Source organism: Dermacentor albipictus, chromosome 1 (genome assembly GCF_038994185.2).
Source record: "Dermacentor albipictus isolate Rhodes 1998 colony chromosome 1, USDA_Dalb.pri_finalv2, whole genome shotgun sequence".
Taxonomy (NCBI): Eukaryota; Metazoa; Arthropoda; class Arachnida; order Ixodida; family Ixodidae; genus Dermacentor; species Dermacentor albipictus.
In genome coordinates, this window is record NC_091821.1 from 141,629,449 (window position 1) to 141,657,020 (window position 27,572).

The 27,572-nt window shown below is 47.2% G+C and overlaps 1 protein-coding gene across 10 annotated transcripts in view; it reads left to right on the plus strand.

Annotated features, from left to right (window-relative positions):
* The window catches only part of Ac76E (adenylate cyclase type 2 Ac76E), an 884,870-nt gene that overhangs the window by 754,357 nt on the left and 102,941 nt on the right, over positions 1-27,572 (plus strand). For all 10 annotated transcript variants that reach the window (XM_070526675.1, XM_070526630.1, XM_065429478.1 and 7 more), the window contains one exon: positions 11,190-11,348. In XM_070526675.1, coding sequence (XP_070382776.1) covers positions 11,190-11,348 — 159 coding nt within the window. The remainder of the gene's footprint in view (positions 1-11,189; positions 11,349-27,572) is intronic.

The window sequence follows — 27,572 nt, forward strand, 5'->3', positions numbered from 1 at the left end:
GCTGAAGCGATAGACAGCTCGAAGTTCACTTCGCTCGATGCTGCTGCCGCGCTTCCTCACGCCAGCGTTTGACAGTGAGTGTCCGCAGTCATTGAGTGGTGTGTGTTTGTTTGGTTATACGCGCGTGACATACGCGTGCTTGATAATTTAGGTGGTAAGCGAATGTTTCCAAGTTTATATGGCCGATAAAACTGCTATCCTTACTTCGTATTGTTCTCTACTAATTTTCTATCGCGATCGATGCTTCGCCTTTTTTGATTTTTTTTCCAGAGTTTTCAACCACGTGCCAACCTGCGAGCCGCTCATCCGCGGTGCTCCAAGCTGCGTCGATGTCATTTACTTAGCTGGAATATCTCTGATGTATTTCATTTGAAATTCTTTCAACTCCGGAATCAAAGCTAGAATTTGATCGCTTCATCTGATTAGCGATAATAATAGCGTCGTTTTATGTAGTTTGCGAAGATGTTTATTGACAGGGTATGCAAGGAGCGAGAGGTCGAACAAGGTTTGGCAGTCAAAACCCTGCGAGCAGTCAGAACCGGTCTCGTGCGTAAAGCGCTGGTGATGCGCCTTACTGACCGGCATTTCTTCGTTGTATATAACACGCTCGTGAAGCCCCTGGCTAACCGGCGGTTCTTCTCCGTTACATTTATGCCCCGGAGAAAGACGCCATTTTGGTGACCTAAGCATATGGTAACGTGGAGGGGTCGTAGAAGGGCTTGAGCCGATCTACGTGAACAGTTTCGCGAGCGCGGTGGCGCTGATCAAAAGACGGCGACACGCGTTCTACCACATAGTTCACGGGAGAAGTTTCTGCATGCACACTGTAAAGGCCGTGATATTAAAATTATGGGGTTTTACATGCCAAAACCACTTTCTGATTATGAGGCACGCCGTAGTGGAGGGCTCCGGAAATTTCGGCCACCTGGGGTTCTTTAACGTGCACCTAAATCTAAGTATACGGGTGTTTTCGCATTTCGCCCCCATCGAAATGCGGCCGCCGTGGCCGGGATTCGATCCCGCGACCTCGTGCTCAGCAGCCTAACACCATAGCCAAGGCCGTGATATTGACATGCGTACTTCTTAACTTTATCGGGCGGACACGTTTCACCGCCTAACAAATGCTATCGCACAACGCAGAACGCGCCTGCATGTATCCAAAGTTTCTGGAATGTTATCGATGGTCCCATCCGCTGTCTGTCGCCAAACCTTGTGTAATCTGATTGCATGTATGCGCAACGCGAATAGTGTGCAACTTTTTATAAGACACGCGGGACCCAGCGATTACTCTGGAACATTCGACGACTGACCATTCGACGACTGACACAGTATTGCTATTGTGTTCTTTATACGTCGCTACCACGTGACAATATCTTGGGAGCAACTTAGAGAAAAGACCGCGAGCTAAAGGTGGAACCCACAGCCAAACGAAAGAATCGGTAGGGAAGCTAGGAGGGTCAGAGCCACCACGACGATTCTTCTGCATGGGGTGTCTTATCTGCGGTGGTATGACAACGGACGAGTCTACATTCTTCAGCGTGGCGCAGCTTGAGATACAGGAACACAATCCGATGAATCAGGCTGGTAGGGTAGGATGGTATCGATGGGGCAGGAAGGTTCGCGGCCGTGAAGTAAGAAAAACGGTCAAATACCAGTGGTGGCTTGAGTGTCGGTATTATAGGTGAACGTGACGAACGGAAGCAATGCGTCCCAGTTGGAATGGTTGGACGCAACGTAGATAGCGAGTGTGTCGCCAAGAATACAGTTGAAAAGCTCTGTCAACCCGTTCGTCTGCGAATGGTATACGCTAGTTGTTCGGTGTGGATGATGTGACACTTCTTCAGAAGTGACGTCACGACTTCAGATGGAAAAGCGCGGCCTAGATCATAAGAAGTTCCTCGGCCTCCGTGACGAAGAACAAAATGCCGCAGTATGAATAATACAATGTCATGGGCAGTTGCAGACGGGAGTGCAGCGGTTTCTGCATAGCTAGTGAGGTGATCCACTGCAACGATAATCCAGCGGCTGCCAGCACCGGTACAAGGAAGCAGACCGTAAAGGTCGATTCCCACCTGATCAAAAGGACGGGATGGACAAGGAAGTGGCTGTGAAGCCGCGGTAGTGGAAAAAGGGACCGACTTTCAGTGCTGGCACTCGAGGGAGCAGCAGACGTTCTTTCCAATAAACTTGTGCATGAAAGTCCAGTAATACCGGAGCCGAAGGAAGGTGTAGGTCTTTTAACACACCACTGTGTGCACATTGAGGATCAGTGTGAAACGATGCGCATAAATCGGCCAGAAGATAACGTGGTATTACTAGAAGCCAATGCCGAACCTCAGGGAGATCGTTGCGACAGTAGAGAAGTGATGCGCCTGCGGCTGTAGAGTCCTAGAGGCCGGAACAGTTGCAGGAACAACGAGAAGCTCCAAAAGCGAAGAAATCCATGGTATTTGCTCTGCTCAGAGCTCATGTCATCGATGGTAAGTTCTGACAGGACTAAGTTGAGTGGGCGAAGACTATGTACGACAGATGAAATTGACGAGCGGGAGAGAGCGTTGGCATCGGTATGCTTTCGTGGAGAGCGGTGCACTATCCGGATGTAGTACTCTTCGCAAACGGAGCGCACAGCGAGCGAGGCGGCGAGAGGGTTCTTGCTATGAGGAGAGCCAATACCGCGCGTGGTGGTCCTTCACTACATCAGATCGGCGGCCGTATAAATAAGGTCGAAATTTTGTAAGGCCCGAGAGTGTGGCTAAACACTCCTGTTCTGTAATAGAGTAGTTTAGCTTTGACTTTGTGAGCGTGCGGCTAGCATAAGCAACGACGTATTCCTCACGGCCACGTTTACGTCGGGCGGTCACCGCCGCATGGCCGACTTCACAAGCACCTGTGTGGATTTCAGTTGGGGCAGCGGGGTCAAAATCAAATCAAATCAAATCAAAAGGGAATTTTATTACACAATAATATGAAAAGTGGGTACAAAGATATTCAGTCCCATAGCCTAAAGCGGCTAGTGATGGGTCGAATACAAAAAATTTATTGCAATAATTAGCAGTCTTATACAAACAAAATAGCGAAAGTATCATACATAAGCGGTAAATACTAAATATAATCACAGAGCTGCGCTACTGCGCCAAAATGTCGCAGAATAAGAGAGGTGAGCAGACGGCTTAGAGTCGCGAACGCGTCATCGCATGCTTTCGACTAGGCGGATTGGGTGTTGTCTTCAGCCAGCAGTTGAGTCAAAGGAGCGATGATCATAGCGAAGTTTTTCGCAAAGCGACGAAAATAGGAGCAGGGGCTGGCTAAACTGCTTGGTGTCTTTAGGGTGGTGGGTATGAGGAACTCCGCAACTGCATGGAGTTTAGCAGGTTCGGGAAGCACGCCCTCTATGGATACGACGGGACCTAAGATGGTAACCTTACGAGCAGCAAAAGAAGCATTTTTGATGTTAAGCGGCAGACCAGCCTTAGTAAGGAAGCTTAATACTTCCCGTAGTCGTTGGAGGTGAGTCGAGAAATTAGGTGAGAAGATAACGATAACATCTAGGTAGCACAAACACGTGTCCCACATGATACCGCGCAAGATACTGTCCATAATACGACGAAAGTAGCTGGTGCACAACATAGGCCAAATGGCATTGCATTCGTGTAGTCCGTCTGGTGTGACAAAAGTGGTTTTTGAGAGGTCAGCCTCTGCCATCAGGGCTTGCCAATATCCGGACCTCAAATTCAAAGAGGAAAAGAACTCCGCACCTTGCAAACACTCAAAAGCATAGTCTATGCGTGGCAGGGGATATACGAATTTGCTCGTAATTTTGTTAAGACGTCTGTCATCAACGCAGAAGCGAATAGAAACATTTTCTTCATGCGAACGACTGGCGAAGCCCACGGGTGATGGGACGGCTGAATCACGCCACGCCGAAGTATATTGCTCACATGTTCATCGATGACATGGTAAGGACGCTGCCGGAGTGGGGCGTGCGAACCGCTGTCGATGCTGCTACATATAGTGGTGGTGCGGCCGAGAGAATGGTGATCGCAGTCGAAAGAGGCGGTAAATTTGCGTAGCAGACTGACAAGCTGCGCGCGTTGTGTGGTTGTAATATCACCGGAAGCGGACGGATGGAAGCATTCCAATGGCGGTCGAGTAGCACTGTCGAGTGCTGTGAGGGACGTCGAATGTGCGTCGTCGGGAGCATTGAAGAGCATTGGGGAATCCACTGTTTGAGCGTCACTGAGGGATTCTCCACGATGCAAAGTAACCGGCAGGAGAGAGACATTGCATACACATGGCACAGCGGCCGCCACTGAGGGCGATGACAGCAAAGGGCAACGGAAGGGAACGGCGATGGGCGAAGAAATCGCATGGTGTGAATAGCACGGTTGCGTCACGTGCTGAGGCGCAAGATATCGAGACGACAACAGCTGACTGAGGAGGGATATGAGTAACTTCGGCAACAAGCATTTTTGTAGACGTCACAGGATCTTGGTCCATGGAGGCATCGGAAAGAAAAGACAGCTCCACCTCGGCGCGATCACAGTCAATGATGGCATTGCTGTACGAAAGGAAATCCCAGCTTAGGATGACACCGTGGAAGCAGGATGGGAGTACAACAAATTCAATTACATGAAGCGACTCCTCGATGACAACACTTGCAGTGCAGGCTCGCATAGTTTCGACAGGCTGTGCGCTCGCAGTACTCAAATACAGTACGGAAAGTGACGTCGTCACTTTTCCTATCCGACAGCAATGTCCTGTGCTTAACATCGAGACTGCGGCGCCCGTATCGACGAGTGCGAATGTTGGAAACCATTCGACGTATACCTCAATGACGTTGCGGGGTTTATTTCGAGGCCTTTGGTAAATTGAAGGGGACGCAGTTTTCGCCTCGGGAATTGCAGCACCTAGTTTCCCTGAGGTAGAGGACTTGACCGGCGTCTCATCGGTGAAATGAAGCGGCGGCGTGGGGATGGAGGACGACGAGTAATGTGAAGAACGAAGATTGCATCTGGTGGCACAGGAGATTCGAGTTGTCGAGGGGCTTAAGGGGTCATGGTCGGCGGTAATCATATTTAGGCGACGTACGGAGTCGGCAACGGAACACCATAGCTTAGAGGGGTGGACGTGGAGTGAAGTGCAGCCTTGCAGCGACGTCAGCGTACGTCAAGGGCGCCGCAACGATAAGTTGTTGAATAGCAGCTGGCAGGCGCTCAGCGACTTCCTCCTTTATGCCGGTCTGTAACCCCGGGGTCAATTGGGAGTATGGTTGTGCGTTCGTAAAGGGCACCAGGGAAAGCTGCTCAGCAACTTCTTCTCGCACGAACGCCTTTATCTGGTGCATTCGAAGTGACTCGTCAACACCTAGCGTCAGACCTGAGACCAGGGCGAATTCTGAGGGCGGATGTCGTGTGACTACTCGCTGCCTTCGAAGCTCGTCCTAACTCTGGCACTGCGCAATGGCGACACACATTGCGGTCGGGTTTCGGGCGACAAACATCTGGAAGGCGTCGTCTTCAATTCCCTTGAGGATAGTATGCCTGATCATGTCGGCTTCTAGCATCGTTGCGTGGACTCTGTTGCAGATTAGCGAGGTCTTCGATGTACCTGGTGAAATTCTCACCTTGTTGCGAGGTGCCTCCGCGCAAGCGTTCTTCGGTCTGAAGTTTATGGACAAAAGGACGGCCTAGGACTTGCTTGAAGTTCGTCTTGAACACCGATCATGTCCGGATGTCGGATTCATGGTTACAATATCACAAATGTGCAACGTTGCTCAAGTAGAAAATTACGTTGTTGAGCTTTGCCTTAACTATATGCCTTGTAAAGGGGGCCCGAATGCCCGTCAAGTGAACAGAGCTCCCTCTTTGTTCGGGCCTCCTCCATTTTTTTTTTGTATATCTCAAGAAAAATGGAATAAAATTGAATTGAATTGAGTCTCAGTGGTTGTGCGCGCTGACTCTTTCGTACGAGGCGAGCCAGTCCTCGACGTCGTGATCTCCAGTACCAACGAAAATCGCGGCATCCCGCTGACGCTGTGCGCCAGGACAGATGACAGGTGGCGCCGTGGCTGCAGCTTGTTCGGCTGGATCGTCAGGTATGGTTCGAGAAGGCCTGGCTAGCTCGTGCGGCAAGAGTCGAGATAGTTGAAGTTTTCGGCTTTGAAGTTGATGGAGTCGTACCCCGCACTTCCACCAATTGTCAAGGTGTTTATTGACAGGGTACGCAAGGAGCGAGAGGTCAAACTCCGTGCGGCAGTCAGAACCCTGCAATCTGTCAGAACTGGCCCATTGAGTAAGCGCTGGTTAGGCGCCTGACTGACTGGCCCTTCTTCGTTGTATATATTATGCTCGAGATACGCCTGGCTAACCGGCGGTTCTTCTTGGTTACAAGTTTTTTTTTTTTTCGTAAAGTCGATGCGAAAGTTGGGAGCAGTAAAGTGGGGCTGATCGCTAAAAACCATCTCTTCTCATATATGGCATCATTATAAGTGGATTGCCGCGATTTCCGCATCGCTGCTTCTCGTTTTTGTCGTTTGCTTCTTCCACCCGTTCTCTTTGCTCCCATTTCTGAACCAGCGAGTGCCTCCCTTAGCAACGCTTTTTCGCCCTTTCTTTCTATGGCGTATGAAGCCAAATATTCTAATCTTCTTACGGTGCGTTCACAATACGTCCGAAATCTGTTCACCGACCCTAACTCGAAGGCATCGACCGACGGCATGCTCAGCTAATCGTAGCAGGCGCTGTGTCAGCGATGGTCTAAAAAAAGCGATCGAGCAACACGCTTATTGCTCGCCGGCGCCGCTCGTAGTCTCTGCAGGCGCACTTGCATCGTTTATTTTACTATGATTTTGCGTAACTTCGACACGGGAATAACTGTGAATAACTGCCTTTTAATGCGTTCGCATTCTTTAGGTACTTCACCCACTTTTCAGAGGCTATCTATCTATCTATCTATCTATCTATCTATCTATCTATCTATCTATCTATCTATCTATCTATCTATCTATATATCTATACGTCTCATACCTCATTACACGTCTCATACCTCATTACACGTCTCATACCTCATTACACGTCTCATACCTCATTACACGTCTCATACCTCATTACACGTCTCATACCTCATTACACGTCTCATACCTCATTACACGTCTCATACCTCATTACACGTCTCATACCTCATTACACGTCTCATACCTCATTACACGTCTCATACCTCATTACACGTCTCATACCTCATTACACGTCTCATAACTCATTACACGTCTCATAACTCATTACACGTCTCATAACTCATTACACGTCTCATAACTCATTACACGTCTCATAACTCATTACACGTCTCATAACTCATTACACGTCTCATAACTCATTACACGTCTCATAACTCATTACACGTCTCATAACTCATTACACGTCTCATAACTCGTTTCGACGGTGGCAATACCTTGGGTCGCTATGTGGATTCAGTGCTAATGCATTACCGTCGACAGCCGTCGTGAGAGAGGTTCTGCTGCAATTTCTTTTTCTCCTCATGGGTTCCATGCATAAGCAACAAGGCATTCGCGGTTGACCGTGGTGGTAAATCGAAATGACGTTAACCTGTAAGGCGTGCCAGGACAACATCATGCAAGAATTAAAGTGCTACCCAGCATTGTATATCGGTACGACACTTCCTAACAAACCGTAACCTTTGATAATATTCTTACTAGAATTTCAGTTCTGGTATTTGTATGGTAATGACTGTATGCCTCATCATGCTTGTCAGGGCCTAGTCGAGCTTCTGAAACCATCTTTGGGCCTTGGCCTCCGTCGACATATTATATCTTGGAATAACTATAACAATGAGATTTTATTTGACAAAGAAATAGTGGGTGACAGAGTAAATTGGAATAAGCCTATCAAAAACAAAGCTCCTATAAAACAATGGGAAAATTCCCGACTGGCACTTATGTGGTGTCGTTAGTGCACGTTAGAAAATTGAGCCAGCCTGGATGACTGGCCCAGAAAATACGTCTTACAGCAGCCCTTGCTTGACCCTGCAACTGCAACGTCAAGCAAGGACGAAGAAAGTGCGGCGGGAGAGAGAGAGAGAGAAAAACTTTATTGGTTCTATCAAGGAGGTTAGCGGTGAGCCGTCTTGCGCTTGCTGCCTGGCTTCTCAGCATGGGTGTGCCCCTATTCCAGGGCTCCACTGAGCCTGGCCACTTCGCACGCGTGCTGCACGATCGCCCTTTGGGCGGTGAGCTCGCTGCTGGTGAGCAGGCCCTCCCATTGCTCCGCACTCGGGTTTTTATGTTTATGGAATGTGTAGTTATGCTTACATTCCCATGTTATGTGGTAAAGAGTTGGTATTTCTCCGCACCATGGGCAGGAGTTTCTGTATTGTGTCGGGTACATTTTACTTAATATGTGTAGATTATAGAAAGTTCCGGTTTGTAGCCTTCTCCAGTCGGCTGCTTCCTGTTGTGTAAGTAGTGTGTGTGGCGGAGGATATTTGATTCTCTGCCCTCTATAGTAGTTTAATATTTCCGCACACGTCGGCTCCACCGTTGTAGGGTTCTCGAGAGGCTCTATCTGTCCAGCTCGGTATGTGATCTCGCGAACTAGACTGTCTGCTCTCACGTTCCCTTCTATCCCGGTATGGGCCGGTATCCAGAAAAGTTTGTGTGTCACTTTATTTCCGAGGGTTCCTGCTCCGAGGAGGATTCGCAGGGCCTCTTTACAGACTCTCCCCTGCATGTAATGCCTGCATGCAGCTTTGGAGTCTGTTAATATGGTCAATGATCTGTTACTTCGGTAGCCTTCGGTCGCTGCAAGCGCTATGGCGACCTCTTCCCCCTCCGCTACCCTGCAATTCCTTATGGTTGCGCAGCTGATTGTCTCTCCCATGTAGTCTACTACAGCCGTAGCTACTCTGTGTGTTTTAGTGTGCTTGTCCCACGGGTATAGCCCTGCATCCGTGTACACCGTGTTTTCCTGTGTTGCCAGGTGGCCTTCCACGTAATCTGCCCTTGCCTGCCTTCTGGCTGCGTGTAGGTTCGCATCCATGTTGCGTGGAATTGGACTTATTCTGAGGGTTTGTCTGATGTTGTCTGGGATGTCTGCCTCTCGATCTATTGCCCCTTTCGTATCGTATCCTAGTCTCTTTAGGAGCATTCTTCCTGTAGCCGACTGCCAAAGTCTCGCTATTTGTGTGTTTAGTTGCGCTTCTGCCAGCTCGCTGAACGTGTTGTGTATTCCTAGCTGCAGTAGCTTGTCGTTTGAAGTATTCCTCGGTAGGTGCAGTGCCGTTTTGTACGCCTTCCTTAGTATGGTTTCTGCTTGTTCTCTTTCTAGCTTGTTCATCAAGTGGTAAGGTAGCGAGTATGTGACTCTGCTGACCACTAAACTTTTAACCAACTTGATCGTGTCTGCCTCTTTCATGCCATGTCTTCTATTGGAGCGGCGGGAGAAACCGCTCGCTCCAATGTGACTCCATTTCCAGAATGGTGGCGTCCCCCGGTGTGGTACGTTCACTATTATTGGGTGCGCGTGCGATTAACAGACTGCGTTGGTCAGTAAGACAACACTGTAACGAGTGGAGTTATATCAGTTATTCCCCGCATAACGGGTTGCCAGCATGTTGTTGTTTACTGCAGAAACCAATTCAGTTGGGCCATCGCAGAAAAACATCGCTACTGGAGCCAGGTAATTGTACGAGTTTACTTCTTTCCAATCAGTTACAATTACATGAATTCTCGCTATAACGGTAAGGAGTGCCGCAAAGAGATATTGTTCTGCAGTGATTCTCTCTGTTATTGTCACGGGGCTCTCGTAGATCGGCCCTGAGGTTTATACTGTACAACATACTCTTTGCTTACATACAAATGGATAGTTTGTCTTCGTTTTCTGCGTTGTTTCAGATTGCGAAATGTTGTTATTGTTGTTGCTGTTGTTGTTAGTTGTGGTGATGGTGGGGGATTATGATGATGATGATTATGATGACATTATATTAAACAGCAAGGCCTTATATCATAATTCCAATAAATGCAAGGCAGATTATTGAACAAGCTCGTCAGGGATTAAAAGAAAGGGAATCTTCTACAGACGTGTCATTTTTTCCTCGAGGTGTGTTATTTTCTTGTATGTAAATTTGCCAAAATGTCTCAGACGCACACACCACGTTTCTTTCACTCGGGTGTACGTCCTGTGTACTTAGATATGGCGACACCTGGTGGATGAACGTTCGTATGCTCCGAGGGACGTCATCAAGGCACTTCTCCATTAAACAAAAAAACCGTTCTGTAGGCACACATTTGTTTGTCGAGCAATCCAACAAAACAGCGGTTTCGTAAAAATGAGTTTTGCGAAACGAACTGTGACTGCGCTTTAAAGCAATGAAAGAGAAACAACAAACGTTGACGAGGAACTAAGCAGCAGAAACGTTGTTTAAGTACATAAATTCTATGCGCACCTGCTTTCCGTCTCTGTCACCGTTACCACAGCTGCCGCTTTTAGCCTGCCGAGTCAACTGGTGTAGAGTTATGGCCAAGTTTCTCACTTCAAAGCGAGTTAAGCACTTGCCCAAAGTTTCTTTACAGCCGCCGTGGGGATATAATCTCAGGCTTCGCTTGGCCGCCTTTAAAAAAATAAAAACATTCCACCATACCTTTCTGCCGGCATTTCGCAACGCGCAGATGGCTCATATGCGACTTCATTCTCTGAGACGGCGCTTCTATTTTTTTTGCCCCTTTGTACATATTCTAAACTAAAGCTGAGATCATCACGTGCAGAAGGTACAGTGTGCACGACAGAAAGGATGTACCATAAAAATGACAGTAACAAAACAGGTCATAGCATAGCATCATCTCGTTTGTTCCATATAGTCCACTTGCTGTCCTATTTATTTACGTTATTCAAGCTCTTTTTTATTGGTTGCACTGTGCTGAGCTCTAGCCGTCAAGTTGCGTCCTCAAAGGTAAGTGCTGGCACCTTTCAAAGAACAAAACGCGCTGTCTCCTCACCTAATCTCTGTTGCGCCCATATAGTATACATTGCCGCGCTAGTGCCAGTAAAAAAGCTTCTCTCGGGCAGCTACGTTATTTAGTCTAAGGCAACAAAAAACTTAATGAAAAGTTTCGCTACTAGCAAGGTTGAGAAGTTGCTCAGCCGATCTGCTTGAGCGGCGGCTGTTTGTGTCCTGTGCAGTGTGGTCCGTGAGGCCACAGAGGTGAACGTGGACATGCGCATCGGGGTGCATACGGGAAATGTGCTGTGCGGTGTCCTGGGCCTACGCAAATGGCAGTACGACGTGTGGTCCGACGACGTCACCTTGGCCAACCACATGGAGTCCGGCGGTGTCCCCGGGTGAGTCTCCTCTCCGTCTGCACATTAGCAATCATTGTCAACATTTGTGGCTTTGTCTGATGCAGTTAGTCTTCCAGTGGTCAAAGAAGAAGGCTTCAAGGTTCTCTAAATTACCAGTTACGTTGCTCTCGAACTAGTGCATATGGTATTCCAAAGTAATTTGTGAATACTGCAAAATGCTTGCTTATGTAGCGCGGATCTCGCACTTGAGTTGTAGATCGATCACTTTCTTAGGAGCTGTGCCACTGATTTCAGAGTCTACTTGGTGGGGCCCTGGGGTGTGGGGAGGGGAGTTATTTGTGGATTTCTAAGCACACTGCAGGTCAAGCATTTTTCCAGTTGCCTGTCGAGCGCTGCCATGGCAACAAACCTTACCACACGTTTTTTTTTTTCTCTTTTCTTTTTTTTCTTTTTAGCAGCGATGACGTTGCTAAAGCGTGTTAATGTTGCAAAACGCTTACGAAATACGCTCGGACGAAATACAAGCTGACGCTGGATAACAAAGAATAGTGGACTCCTATAAATGAACTATACTGCAACTCCTCTGCCGCGGTGGTTCAGTGGCCACGCTGTCCCATCCTTAGCACGGGCTGTCGAAGTGTTTCAGATTTCGCGAATAAATATCAAGGTGGGGAAATATTTTTGTAGTTTTGAGTATGCCATCTTGCCGTGCTAGGTGAGTCGTTTTTTTTTTGTTTACTGCGAAAGCAATTATATGGACACTAGGCTCATTTTTGCCGTCGCCGTCGCCGTGATGTTCCGCATACAGTCCAAGGGCGATAACACCGTCTCCGCGCGTCGTATGCTGTATGTGCGAGGGAAAGCACGCGAGGGAAGCCGACGATCGTGGCTCAATCTCGCGTGCTCGAAGAAAGAAACGGGAGAGCAAACGCGCCGTCTTCCGCCGCGCGAAAGGCCGTAATGTTAGCTTTCCTTTTATTTTATTTCTTTATTGGACAGTGCCATCAGTTTGTGTTGGCTATGCGCTGCCTACTATGCGTGGCCTACCCATAGTGATGCCGCAACAACAATGAAATCAGTTGTTTGCCAGGTGATTTTATATACGACAGTCTAGTGACGCCTGAAGCTCCCGTCGCCGCTGCAGCTTGCGCAACAGTAGTCTGTAATCAGTAAGCTGCTCGATCTGCTCATGTAGACGGCGTGCAGGAGCCAATCTCGCTGTCAAGAACAGATGCAGCAGCGCAACTTCGAGTGCTTGCATATGATGCCTTACAATCGCTGTGGGACACACCTAGTTGACCCGCCGTGGTTGCTCAGTGGCTATGGTGTTGGGTTGCTGAGCACGAGGTCGCGGGATCGAATGCCGGCCACGGCGGCCGCATTTCGATGGGGGCGAAATGCAAAAACACCCGTGGTACTTAGATTTAGGTGCACGTTAAAGAAACCCAGGTAGTCGAAATTTCCGGAGTCCTCCACTACGGCGTGCCTCATAATCAGGAAGTGGTTTTGGCACGTAAAACCCCATAATTTAATTTAACGCCTAGTTGCCAGCACGTCTACATCGACTAGACGCCGGTGCGAAAATTCAGCCTCCACCTGGACTATCCCGACGCGAGACTACGATACTTTACCGATTGTGGCTTGGCGTCGCGTTTACGAAGTCGTTTATTTCCGTATCGGATTGGAGGATAGCGCAGCGTGTGACCACTGCGGCGACGAGAAGGCTATCGAACACGTTCATTGTCCCCGATACAGCGCGCACAGGCAGTCACTCGCGACCGCGCTGGTGCGTCTTGCGGACCGGCCGTTTGCGGAGCAGTCCTGGAGCCCCGACCTATACAGTCGTCACACCACAAGACACTGAAGACACTCTTGAATTTTTTACGTTCGAGTGGCCCATTGGAAAGACTGTAATTATCATGGACGTTCACGACCCTCCCTACAATTTTTTTCGTTTCTTTGCTTTTTCTCTCCGCCTCTTTCTTCTGTCTTTCATTTCCCCTACCCCAGTGCAGGGTAGCAAACCAGAATCTCATCCGGTTAACCTCCCTGCCTTTCCCATTCCGTTTATCTCTCTCTCGTTTACCGGAAAACGTACGCTGGGAGCGCTACGTGCTTCGCATTGTTATCATGATCGCCTTATCACCAATTATATGGTTCGGGTGCTTCTTTTGTGCTTGTTCTTCATTGAAAGGCATTCTGTTCTGCATGTTGTATGCGTGATTCCAAAGAGTGTATGCACTTTACTCTTCGCTTTGTTGAGTGCTTGAAGCCTGCTTCACCCCGCGGTGGGTTGGCCTCCGGGATTGGACAACATCTGGGATTGGCCCACATTTTTGGCCACGGACGACGACACGAAGAGTGCCGACCAATGAGAGGCTAACAACTTCGCTATAAAACAGAAAGCTTAGCAAGTTGGTAAATTTCTTAAATTCAAAGCAAGCACAGAAACACAAGAAAAGGAGGAAGGAACAACACTAACGCCATTGTTTGAGCTACGGGTGTTCGTGCTGTGGCGTTCGAGTTGTCTTTTCCGTTTACCTCGCCTCCGCGCTTCTTCCCCTGCTTTGAAATCATGAATGTCGATATCTCGGCCATGGATACCTCGGTCACACCAACGACCGGTGATGCCATCGCTAAGGCGCCGCCAGACCTGGCAGGTGCCGTCGTCGTTTCCTGAGTAACTACACCGAGCCTGTGGGAGGAAACGGGCAACCGCGCAACGGACTCCAGCCGTCCGCCGCGCATCTGGAGGGCGGCTTGATTGGTCAAGCCCGCCTCCGGGCTCATCGGGGATCTGGCAGGATTTCTGACGCCCTAATCCTCTTAGCCCGGACTTTCTCGCCCGCTGCCTGAGGCGACGGCCGTCTGCTCGCTTTTGTTTCTGTCCCCCTCCCACCCTCGACGTCCGCATGGTGAGCGCGTCCGCGTTAGAAGGGAACGACGAACCTCACCGTTGGACTCGCTGCATTTCCCTCCTCCTCTCCTTTGTGTCTTACTCCGATGAACTTTACGTCTTTCTGAAATGCCTCCAAAGGAGCCTGCAACTCTAGTTCACGTGCTTTTGCTACCTTTTGCCCAACTTACAGGACACTTACTCTTGCGAACACTTTTGTTATCCATTATTTCGTCGAAATTCTCCTCAAGGACTTTTTCCGCTTAGTTCTATACAGACCTTCTCGGAAGACAAAGCCCACGTCAAGTCATGGGCGTTCGTTCCGGTATTCATGACGTACTTTGACGACCTCTTAGTTCTGCTCATTCTTACTGGAACCGTACTTTTAAACTCTGTGCCGTTGCCATGAACTACTCCGCGCTCGGCGACCTCGTTGCTGACCGAATGACAATCACGTACTGGCAGGATCGTGAGATGAATTGTACCTTGAAAGCCAAAGGCAAACAGCGGCTTCTGCTAAAGCCTCCGACTTAGTTATTTATGAGCGTTCGTACTGTTTTTTTCTTCTGCTCGTTTCAGTGGACTTCAGGGCTATGCAGCGCTAGTTATGTTTGTTTCATATATCGAGTGCAGGGAAAAAGATAAAGCAACCTGGTATCACGTCCGAATAGCTCCAGATAAAAATTCTTATCATGTGTATTCTGTCTGACGTTCGCTCAGACACTGTCATCTTGAATGTTAGCATGCGAAGCATGCATTCTGACTTATCAGTCAACAGCACACGCTTATACATAGGTGATAACTTATCTAGTAAATTTTGTTGCTGCTTTTAATTTTGCTAATAATTGCCGCGACGTCCAGTAACCCGCTTTTTTGTGGCACGTGCTTTTACTAAAACATACGGCACTTCGTTTTAACAAGTATGCAAATGGGAGCAGTTCTGTACTATATTTATGCAACTTCTACGAGGTACCGAGGAAACAACGTCTTTTTCCTCTGCATTTCTGTTTTTGTTTTTATCACCACCTTCCTAAAAAGTAGGCAGGTGTTGTGTAATGGCATTGGTCACAGCCTCACAGGGTAATCGTATTGCTAAGGGTCAAAAGGCGCACAATATATGTGTTCGCGAACTCTTGTACTTCAATTTTTTTACGCGCATACGTACATGTCCCGTCTGTGAAATCGGCCACATTATGTGTGTCGCCTTGAGAGAAGCGATCACCGGAAGAGGAAGTCGCCAGGAAGTGGACAAGAGACCCGCGCGCCGGGGTTCTTCTCGTGATCGAGAGGCCGAGCGCCGAGCGGGAAGAACGGAGCAGTGATGCAAGCGACGACAGGCCGAGCGCGATTTGACCGACCTCGAAGTCGTCGCCAAGCGCCGCGCACGAGCTGAACAAGACCGGCAAAAGGCGCGCGCTTGGCGTGCCCAGGAGACACTCCAGTACAGGAAGAAGCAGAAGAAGGGGAAAATGAATACTGTGAATAGTACACTACCATATTGCTTGAAATAATAAAGATTGTACATTTCCTTATTTATTTATTTATTTATTTATTTATTTATTTATTTATTTATTTATTTATTTATTTATTTATTTATTTATTTATTTATTTATTTATTTATTTATCTGTACATACTGCAGCGCCATAAGTCCTTTAGCAGGAGTGGATTAACAGAGGAAAATTATGCAGAGAAAAGTATGATACAACGATGAGGGTGATGCGCTAGGGCCATTCATCCTGGATGGCAGATACTAAACTTCGGGGTGAGCATGAGCGAATAGAGCCTGGTAAGGAATTCCAGTCTTCTACGAAACGAGGGAAAAAGATGAGTTTAAACATACGAGTGCGTGCAAAGTAGGGCATCAAGTTCAAGTTGTGATGTCGTCTCGTGGATGACGCTGGTGCGAGGTCAGTATAGTTTTTTTTTTTTGAAAGTGTAACGGAAGAATTGACGATGCTGTGCAAGAAATCTGACGATACTATGGTATCGAGAGCGAATTCAAGGAACGAAGTGCAGAAGAGGGTGAAAAATCACGATCATAACGGTAACATATAAATCTTACAATTTTTTTCTAAATTGATTCTAGCCTGTTAATCTGACACTGCTTATAAGGGTTCCAAACGACAGATGCACAGTGAACAACAGGATGGATTAGCGATTTATATAACAGTAGCTTGGCATCTTTTGGAGAGTTGGATAGTGTACGACGTAGGTAACCTAATTTTTTGGTGCTTTGTTCTAAATGAAATCAATGTGATTAGATCATGACATGTTATGCGTAAAAATGACACCGAGATACTTATACTCAGACACCCTACACACAGCGTGGTTATTGTAGGAGTAATGAAAAAGAGAAGGAGAAGATTTTTTTACAGAAGCACATAAGAACAGTTTTATCAAAGTTAATGTTCATTTGCCAGGTGTGGCACCAACTGCAAAACCTAGCAAATAACCCTTGGAGGCGGCAATGATCATCAGAAGAGTTAATAACTTGGTATAAAACACAATCATCGGCATAAAGACGAATGTTGGTGGAGTTGTTAGGGGGCCAATCATTTATGTAAATTTAAAAAATGCAGTGGCCCAAGAACGGAGCCTTGAGGCACTCCAGATGTCACATCAATAGCAGTAGATTCGGTCGAGTTATAAGAGACAAACTGGGAATGAAGTGAAAGAAAGCATGAAATCGAGTTAATTAGTTGAGGATTATTTAGCACAGCGTTAAGATTAGCAAGGAGTTTAGAACGTAATACTGTGTCAAATGCTTTAGAAAAGTCTCTAAAGATTAAGGAAAAGGTTAAGGAAAATGTCATGCGTAAACTCAACTGTGTTGACTAAAACCCCGCCTAAACCCATGCTGTATGTTAGATAGCAGATTATGAGATTCCAGGAAAAGCACTATGTGTTTATGAATTATATGTTCTAAAATTTTGCATCACTCTGATGTTATTGAAATCAGTCTGTAGTTCGATAACGACTGCTTATCACCGGATTAATAAGAGGAAGCACTTTAGTGAACTTACATGAGGAAGGAACAGTGGCAGATGATAAAGATTTGTTGTATATGACCGTCAGATGCCTTGATGACCACAAGGAATAGCAAACCAAGAATGCATTGTGTATCTTGTCCGGACCGGTGCATCTCTTGGTATCCAAGTTTAATACGAGGTTAAGAACGCCTTCGTTGTTTATGTCAATGTCAGTGATTCCTTCAGAACAAACTATATTGGTGAGAGAAGGAATGAAGTTGTTATCGGGTACAGAAACTGACGGTAAATACTTATTGGCAGCATCCGATATTACAGATGGATCACTGATGACGTCATTATCAAGCTTGAATGGAGTCGGTGAAGCATCGCAAGGTAAAATAGAAGACCAAAATTTAGGAGGGTTAGTTCTTAACAGATAAGGATTAGTTCTTAACGCGAGAAAAGAAATCTTTGGCCGTTTGCAATTTTCAAGTTAAGTTCATTTCTTGCCTTGTGAAACCTGTCCAGGGTTATGGGATCGTTGGTTCGTTTAGAACGCCTAAGCCTACGGACACGACGAGATAAATGCATGATGTCGCGAGTCATCCAGGTAATATTAGCATTACTTTTTCTAGTCTTAATGGGCACAAACCATTGAACACATGCCTTGAAAAGATCCTCAAAGTAATTAACAAGGCAGTTTACATCCTGTCGTTCTGACAGAGAGCAAAACGTATCGAAATGATCAGCCAAGAGATCAGTAATAAAATTGTAGTCCGCACGAGTGAAGCCAGAGAAACTAGTAAACGTATAGGGTGATTTGGAAGTTGGACAAGAGAGCGATAACAAAACGCCTTTATGATCTGAAACTCCGTCATTTACTTCTTAAGAGAACTCATTTCTCGCTAGATCACCGCTTAAGAAAACCAAATCGAGGATGGAATTTAACCTAGTTGAACTATAAACCACTTCAGTGAGCCCAGACGACAAGGAAATATTTATTAATTCATTACAAATTGCTATATCACGCCCTGCTGTACTGAGTGAAGGCCAGTAAATGCCAGGAGCGTTGAAATCACCCATGCAGGTAAATCGTGATGAGGCAATGTTAGTGAGGCACTTGAAATTTGCAATGGCATGAAGGACAACAAGGGAAGAACCGGGCGGACGATATATAACGCTAATTACAATACAATGATTATTCAAGGAAATTTTACACCACATGGTTTCTGTATCCGGAGGCGAGGGCAAAATTGAGAAACGAAGATCCGAGCGGATAAGCAGTAAGACGCCGCCGCCAGTGCCGTAGATCCTGTCTCAGCGCACGGCAATAAAACCGGGTGGAGTAAACTCGGAGTCACAAATATTACTATTGAGCCAAACTCAGTGATGCCTATAACATGAGGGGAATAAATAGAAATAAAAGACAGTAAGTCTGGAAGTTTTTAACAATACTGCGAACGTTAATGTTCAAAATGACGAGGTTATCGATGTGGCCAGAACAATGTCAGGTAGTGGATGAGCCGGTAGTCGAACACACAGGCACGCAAGGTAGTGGTTGATTAGGTGCTTGTGTTTGAACTGTCATCCCAGTTACAACGAACCTTGTCAATGAACGTATGATCGTATCTTAACTTTACGACAGAGCCATTGTTACGAAAAGGAATTGATGCTTTCCAGATTTTTTTTTTTCGAATTGATCTAATCCTTGCAGAGAAATCTTCTGTAATTAATAAATTTGAGCCCTTGAGGTTATAAATGTTTTTTTTTTTACATTTACGGTTTTATCGTTGAAGAAAGAAAGTTTTAGAATGATAGGACGAGTGTGACCAGCGCGTGCTCTACCAAGCCTGTGGATGAGGTTCAATGTGAGTACTGCTAATCTTCAAGGTCTTGCTAAATACAGACGTAATGATGGACAACAGTTAGTAGCGTTTTCTTTGGAGTCTTCCAAAATACCGTGTATTATAAGATTATTTCTCCGAGAACGATTTTCTAGGTCATCATTTTTTTAAGACCAGCTCGGTAATTTGAGAATATAAGGAGTTGATTTCTGCACGTAATTCACAAATTGAACTAGAGTCTTTAGGTGAGGATTCTAATGCACCAACACGCTACTCTAAAGCATCAAAACGGCAGGCGAGTGTCTGTTGAAATGGCTTGATGTCAGCAATGTCTCGAGCCAACTTATTTTGACCAATCAATAGTTTAGAGAACATTTAGGATACAGAAAGGTCATGAGTGCCATGGCATACAGGAGGATAATGTGCATCAGCAGCCTCATCGAGATCGGTGTTAGACCCAGTCGCACTCCGGGCTCCAGGCTTATTACCAGACTGATTGCTTTTACTGGTACAAGCTGACTTGTACTGGGTGCCCGGATTGAGTTCTATATCACCGCTCAGGGTAAGACGACTCATGCAATATAAAACGTGCAAACACCAGGGCACAAGACTACATGGGCAAGGAAGCATCAGCAAAAAAATTGATCATCAGATCGTAAACATAAAGCGCCGGAGTAATAACGCACCTGCACGAAGCGCAAGTAACGATTAAACATCGTACTGGTGCTGCTGCAACCTGGCGCACTGAAGAATGGATTGATGCGCAGGATATTTCTACTCGTCGTGGCTGATGCCACAGATCGGCAGTTGTCGGTAATTGACGGATCAAGAGGCAGGTCGCCGGGGTGACTGACATGCAGAAGTTTGAAGAGAAACGCCTGGAACTATCACTTATCGCTGGGATAAGGTAGTCCCAGAGCCAGCACTCGGTGGAATTCACGTCCCCGGCCAGAAAGGACGGAGCAAGGCCAGGCGAAGCTAATCCAGGCCATGTGACGTTCCAGAAGTTGGGATCAGCAAAACAGGCGAGGCACTGGGCACGAAGACCAAGCAACGTATGGACATCCTACTGGTGCTGCTGCAACCTGGCCCACGTTCTTGTCCTTGAGCTGAATTATTCGGAAAGGTGGACGTTACTTGCAAGACAAATCGAAACATATATTGAACTAATAAAAACAAATTCACTAATTACTTCCTCATTAATTACTTTACGGCACATATTGCAATTTACCTATTGTAGCCGGTGAGTTTGCAGGGCGCATCCACTTGGAATTAATTTCCAGAACGACACCAGTTTGGAGATATGCGTGCTCAAACTCGCCGTGAACTGAAACTGAATACTTCGCGCCACTCCGTGTTTCTCCATATCTCGACGCAACAGAGACTCATAATCCAATATTAGCGCTTATTTTCTGCCGCGAGATTAATTCACCCGCCTTTCCTTGTAACTATGGTGCCTTCAGTGCAGCAGTTCCTTAATGTTTAATTTGCTTAATGATTTTGCTTTAGCTTTATGCTAATGCTCACTGGAAAATAATCGCTTCCCTTTTTTCCCCTCTGACAAGCGAGCCACGTTGACGATAGATAAAATGCCTGCGCAGCACAAAGCTCTTGATGAGCGTCGTTTGTGTGATAGGCATTTCTTAACAGCTGGCGAACAGCTTATGTGCTGAAACATTTGATAGAATACTTCCGCACTCATAGTGATCGTGACGGCGGTAATCGATGCTCTATTATCCACAAAGTCGGCGGAAGTGCGTCTTGCGTGTTTATGTCTGACGGGCGATAACGCGTCATTTTTTCGTCCACGTATTACTGTAATTCTGAGAAGTGTGCAGTGGGAAAGGGAGAGTTGGTTAATTTCCGTCCGCTGCTCGTTGGGCATTAAAGTATACCCTACATGTCGGGCTCCGAGACGAGTCTTGGATAATGTGAGCGTAGAGCCGCTGTAACTTAAAGCTCAGACTCGCGTCCATGCCTTTTTGGCGGCGTCGTTTCTCTCGTTCATTTACTTCTTGTAGCTGCTGACATTGCCTCTGCCTTACCTGATTGTCGGCATTTCCGTCGCTTGTAGATCGTATACGAAATATGTGGGCTCATGAGTAGAAGCGAGCTTAAGCGAGGAACGAGGACTCGGGATGTAAGAACGAAACTGTGGAATCGAAAGGCTGCAACTTGCCGCTGTCATTCGCAAAGTTCGCAAAGAAAGCATCGCGTTAAAATCTCCAGTACAATCCACTTAAGACAATATTCGAAACACGAAGAAATGTCATCGTTATTGAGTGAAGTAGCTATATGTGTAATGAGCTTAGCCATGCTTGTCGAGATATTTAATGCAAATTTGTGCTGTGGATCTTTTTTCTGAAAACGCAACTATTTGTCGACACACCAAAAATATCCTGGAAGCTCAGTGGCCTGCTTTCGATGCAAGGCTGAGCGGTTTACGCCGCTGTCTAGAATATGGCGTATAGTCAATACTTCACCCACCTTAATCAATAAAACATTTCGTTGCACTTTCCCTACTGAAAGGCAAGTCGTTGTATTCACTGGCTGGGAACCTCACGGATACCCACGAGCTTGTATAATCCCCTACAGCGCATTTTTTCTACCCCACCTGCAGCGCTTCTTATCATGGAGGATCCATTCACGAGCAGGAAAGTGCACACTGCAATATATTTCCTGCGTCGTCACTGTGACCTGGTTGTGTTAAGTCATGGTGTTGGGCTGCTGAGCACGAGGTCGCGGGATCGAATCCCGGCCACGGCGGCCGCATTTCGATGGGGGCGAAATGCGAAAACACCCGTGTGCTTAGATTTAGGTGCATGTTAAAGAACTCCAGGTGGTCGAAATTTCCGGAGTCCTCCACTACGGCGTGCCTCATAATCAGAAAGTGGTTTTGGCACGTAAAACTCCAAATATTATTATTATGTGTTAAGTCAGATGATTCCCAACCAGCCTGTAGAATTTAATAAATAAACCTCGGTGTTCTTAAGCTATGTATGGGTAACTCAAGAGTTAGTGCCGGTACCTACGCTCGGTAAGTACAGAAATGGCAGAACAGCCTTGGCTTCAAGCTGACCGGTTTCTCTTATTTCCTTCGTGACCTCTACGGCATCCACGTGAAAGAGTTGCCATCGAAGTGGCCTTGCGGAAATTGAAGTATTGTCTATTGCCTGGTTGTTCTACTGTTAGACAGCAAGGCTACGCTTTAGTTACTACAGTGAGGATTCTCCTTGAAAGGTGCATCTGGCGCTCATTCCACGCAGGTAAAAAATTACGCAGCGTTCGGTTTAAGATCGTTTTCTAGCGACTGCTCTAACATATGAGCGTGGGACGACGCGAAGTTGTCGACAGTCTTGCGAGCACACGATTGGAGCTGAAGTTAACCAAGGAGACTTACGTCCAATCAGGATGCAAAACTTTCCATGAAAAACAAAAAGCTACATTAGGTTACCGCGTTTCAGTGTGGTAAAACACAAACCTTCCGCGGCAAAGAGAGAAAGAGAGGGGGGAGGAAAGGCAGAGAAGTTAACCAGACTTTGTCCAGACGTTGTCCTACACGTGGGAAGAGGGATGGGGGAGTGCAAGAAAGAGAGAGAAGACACGAGTGTTGATCGCACTTTCACATGCATAAAGGGATTTCACAGAACAAAAGCAGCCACCCTATATCTCATATGTACGGGGTCAGCCGAAAGTGCTGCATGGCTTTTCAAGAGAGGACGAAACTCGTCATCATTGTGTGCGTAGTCAAGCTCTTGGTGATAGTATTTCTTGGTGATATTAACGCGATAGCGTTAAAGGGAAGCTGAAGAATCTGTCGAATTCAATAAGACGCTCATTTACGGATGCGGGAACCTTATAGACCATGCAGGTAAAATTTTGGGGGGGGGGGGGATTTTTCACTTAGGAGCGACGCAATCGTCGGTTGAAATTGCGCTGTAGCTCCGCCCCCCGTCGAGCGCCGCACGCTGCTGCCGACGCTGACGATGCGAGCGGAGACCGGAAACCGCGGCGTAGTAACGTCAGCACTGGTGTTCCGTTCCTTCGCAGTCTCCGCGACCGTGCCTGACCGGGCTTATTTCTGCGTGCGTGCCGTCCTAATCTGCTTCGCTCGACCCTACATTCTTTTGTTTGTGTGTATATAGAAGTGGTAGTTAACGTGCGCAGCATCAATTGAACTTGTAGGCCGATAATGCTGGCGTTCTGTGCAGCCTAGGCTTGCACGAACACCTGCGGCCGCGACGATGTTACGATGTTCCATTAGTTCCTGCAAGACAAGAAGCTTTCAGCTAAGTGGGAGGCTGCTGTGAAGCGAAACTTCAAGCGCTCAAGAACAACAGTGTTGTTATCTAGCCACTTCCGTGACGATTACTACCGGAGTTTATCAATAATGCGTGCTTTGGGTTCTCATTCGTGTTAGCACGCTGAACGGAAGGTGCATGTGTATCTCCTACCCTTGATGCAGGTTCCATCGCCAAGCGCCGCGAATTTTCTATTCGCACGTGTGTTGTGAAACAGGCTGCATGCAGCTACCATAACGCAGTGCAAGCGTAAAGTTTGCATGTGTTGGAAAGCCTGCTCACGCCAGGAGGCTGCGCTCCCCCTTCTCTCGCACACATAGAGAAACCGACCATCTCACGTAGCCGAAGGAATTCGCCGGTTATGAGTAGCGTGCGTATGGCGCGCTGATGAAGGTTCTATACTACAAGTGCTACAACAGCCGGTAAACTTTTCCCGCGTTTAAACCGCCTGTGTAGATTGCCGACAGCTTTGGGGCAGCGCACAAATGCCGAAGATCGCATCACCGCTTACGTTCTACAAGGAGGCATGCAGGAACATAACACTAGAGTTGTTTGCCCGGAAACGTACTCACTTACTCACTGGAACGCTGAATGCAGCTTAGCAAAAAACATACTCGCCAAAGAACATTTCAAACACAAGGAGGTGCTAACACTTCGCCTTCGTTCGCATGGAAAGCAAGGCTTGCACCAGCATTTTTTGCTTCTTGGATAGGCCGGCTCTTCGCAATCGGCTCGTACATGTAGGGAATACAGTATAAACCCCGTACAAGTGATCTCGCACGCGACAGCGACAGCGCGACAAGCGAGGCGATGGCTGTCGCGTTCACTCGTCGCCTGCGAATCGAACTCTACGCGAGCGACGGCTTTGAGCGACGACTTCTCGGTATGAGGGCAGCAATATACGCGCCGAAGCTAGCTTGATGCATGCTTTATAAATTTAAGTTGATATATTTTACTGAAAAAGGAGCATAATATATTTCTGAAGGGCTTGCACTAGGTTCTTATTCTTGCACGTGTAAAATTCAATAGTTTGCTCGTTCCGTGCGACAAACAGTAGTGTTTGAGTTATTTGAGCTTCGCACTATTGGCTAGTCGCTCATAGCACTTCCGGGCGACGAGCGACGAGTTCTAGATTTCTAGAAACGAGCGATCGAGCGACAACACCGAGCGACCTGTTCAAGCGATGGCCCGTTTTGTCGCTCGAAGCCGTCGCCCGTCACCGTCGCGCGCAAAATCGCTCTCGTGAAGTTTGCACGTAACGCCGAACTCCTCAGGGAAACGCAATCTGTCGAAATTTTCCATGACCGTCTCAGCAAAACAGCACCAAACTACCTTGCACCGTGCTTCGTGTGCAGCAGCAGCAGTCGGTCCGGACGAACACCATTGTTGACGTCACGATGCGCCCGACCAATCACATGCGGAAACGAGGCGCGCGAGCTGGGCGTGTCTGCTGCTGCACTTTTCGTCGAAATAAAATATGTTGGCGCTTTCTTTCGCTCAATTTCGATGCGATATTCGAATTCAGAGGGTTGAAAACTACGGCGTACTGCTCTTCACTCATTTTTTCTGGAAAAGCTTTCAGCTTCCCTTTAAGGGCCCCGTGTCGCAGAAATCTGGTGTCGGCGTCCGGCGTCCCCGTGAGCGGAACTTCCAGTATATATTTAGGTATATGCATACGCCATGCTTTGCTATATGACGTGCGGTATGTGCGGGTTATATTGTCACACCATTCTATCACCAAAGTTGCTCACACCTTGTGTTACATTCGTGACAAAGTTATTCCTCGAAATTTTTAGAATGGCAGCCCACAAACAAATATCGTGAAACAAAACACCGACGGCGCATGGCTTTTATGTTAAATTTTCTTAGAATGAAATATTAAAAGTGAAAAGAAACCTGAAAATGATGTATTTTTCTAGCGCGGCGTGTGCACCACCGATGGGATCGGCCCACGCAAGAGGCCGTGTTTCTACCAGAAAGCTTGCCTTCGTGCATAGCGTTCGCCGCCAGTGATTCCCGGTAAACATTACCGTTACATAAGTTGCAGTTGCCGGGAAGCGCGTGAAAAGCAGTCAGGGATCTTTGAATGCTATCATGTTCCGCTCTTAAAGGCAAAGCTTAAGCGTCCTCTAATATTTTTCTTGGTGATACCATTAGTTTTGTAGAGTATCCTGAATGTATTACAGAGCGTGATGATTTACACGCTGTACTAAAGCGTACAACGGCTACTCGATCAAGTGCAAATGGCAGCGATCACATTGGGTACTTAGCAGAGAGGTGCTTTGGATCCTTCTCAATATTATTGTGAATAGAGAGCTAGAGTAAACGGTGAGTCGTGTGGCTGAGGCTGACCATGCAACCACACTTGCTGGTGAGGTGGGATGGACGGTGCGCAGCTATTGCGCCCCGTTAAACCACGTCGTTAGCCTTTCCTGTACATCTTGTCAAGCACTTCAATGACGCCGGGCAAACCTAGGTTCTGTATTCGCAGAATACTCAGAATATCCTCATTTGATAACTAACTTTCAAGTGGAGCTATTGCCCGCAGCTTTCGCAAGGCTATAGGTCCTGCTGCAGTATAGCAGCATCCTTCCGCCTCATTTAGCCCAAATTAAAGGGGAAAAAAGACATATGAGTATGCAAGGCTCGATTTCATTCTTTTCTTGTGATCCACCGCGCACGACAGCTGATCCGGGAATGCCGAGGTTGGAGCGCCGCTCGGACCGCCCACGAAGCAGAAAAAGGAATACTGTTGGAATTTAATCATTACATTATACCGGCCCAGTTGAACAATCTGTACTTCGCGTCTCGCATATGCATATGCTGGTTCGCTAGCACAACGTGGCGAAGAGCAAAATAAGAGCCACGGGAACAGTAATTACATTAATTAGCGCAATAAACTTTCTCAATCACCTAAGGGTAAGGAGAGCTTAAATTTGTAAAACCTTTTACAGAGAGTGGCGAGGGAACCATAGTATCTCGTTTATTCGACGACACTTTCCTTTGAGGTTGCGGCCCTCTCTGTCATTATCGTAGGTGAAAACGGCTATGAAGCGAGTCTTGCACGGTTCATTTCGTGGTCTCACAATGTAGTCAGAAAGAAATTTGCATCGCATTAATTGACTCATATATATCTCATATTATTAATACATACAGCATAGGGTTATTAGGGATTAGCTTAGGGTACTTCATGCACTTTTCGATGTCTGTCTGTCTGTCTGTCTGTCTGTCTGTCTGTCTGTCTGTCTGTCTGTCTGTCTGTCTGTCTGTCTGTCTGTCTGTCTGTCTGTCTGTCTGTCTGTCTGTCTGTCTGTCTGTCTGTCTGTCTGTCTGTCTGTCTGTCTGTCTGTCTGTCTGTCTGTCTGTCTGTCTGTCTGTCTGTCTGTCTGTCTGTCTGTCTGTCTGTCTGTCTGTCTGTCTGTCTGTCTGTCTGTCTGTCTGTCTGTCTGTCTGTCTGTCTGTCTGTCTGTCTGTCTGTCTGTCTGTCTGTCTGTCTGTCTGTCTGTCTGTCTGTCTGTCTGTCTGTCTGTCTGTCTGTCTGTCTGTCTGTCTGTCTGTCTGTCTGTCTGTCTGTCTGTCTGTCTGTCTGTCTGTCTGTCTGTCTGTCTGTCTGTCTGTCTGTCTGTCTGTCTGTCTGTCTGTCTGTCTGTCTGTCTGTCTGTCTGTCTGTCTGTCTGTCTGTCTGTCTGTCTGTCTGTCTGTCTGTCTGTCTGTCTGTCTGTCTGTCTGTCTGTCTGTCTGTCTGTCTGTCTGTCTGTCTGTCTGTCTGTCTGTCTGTCTGTCTGTCTGTCTGTCTGTCTGTCTGTCTGTCTGTCTGTCTGTCTGTCTGTCTGTCTGTCTGTCTGTCTGTCTGTCTGTCTGTCTGTCTGTCTGTCTGTCTGTCTGTCTGTCTGTCTGTCTGTCTGTCTGTCTGTCTGTCTGTCTGTCTGTCTGTCTGTCTGTCTGTCTGTCTGTCTGTCTGTCTGTCTGTCTGTCTGTCTGTCTGTCTGTCTGTCTGTCTGTCTGTCTGTCTGTCTGTCTGTCTGTCTGTCTGTCTGTCTGTCTGTCTGTCTGTCTGTCCGTCCGTCCGTCCGTCCGTCCGTCCGTCCGTCCGTCCGTCCGTCCGTCCGTCCGTCCGTCCGTCCGTCCATTTTGAGACCGCACTATCATCTGGATCGGCCCATATTGTTGGATAGTTTAGATAGCCGGGAAGAAACTGGTCCGACACTGCAATGCAAGGAATTTTATTTACATTTTAAGGAACGTGCGCAAA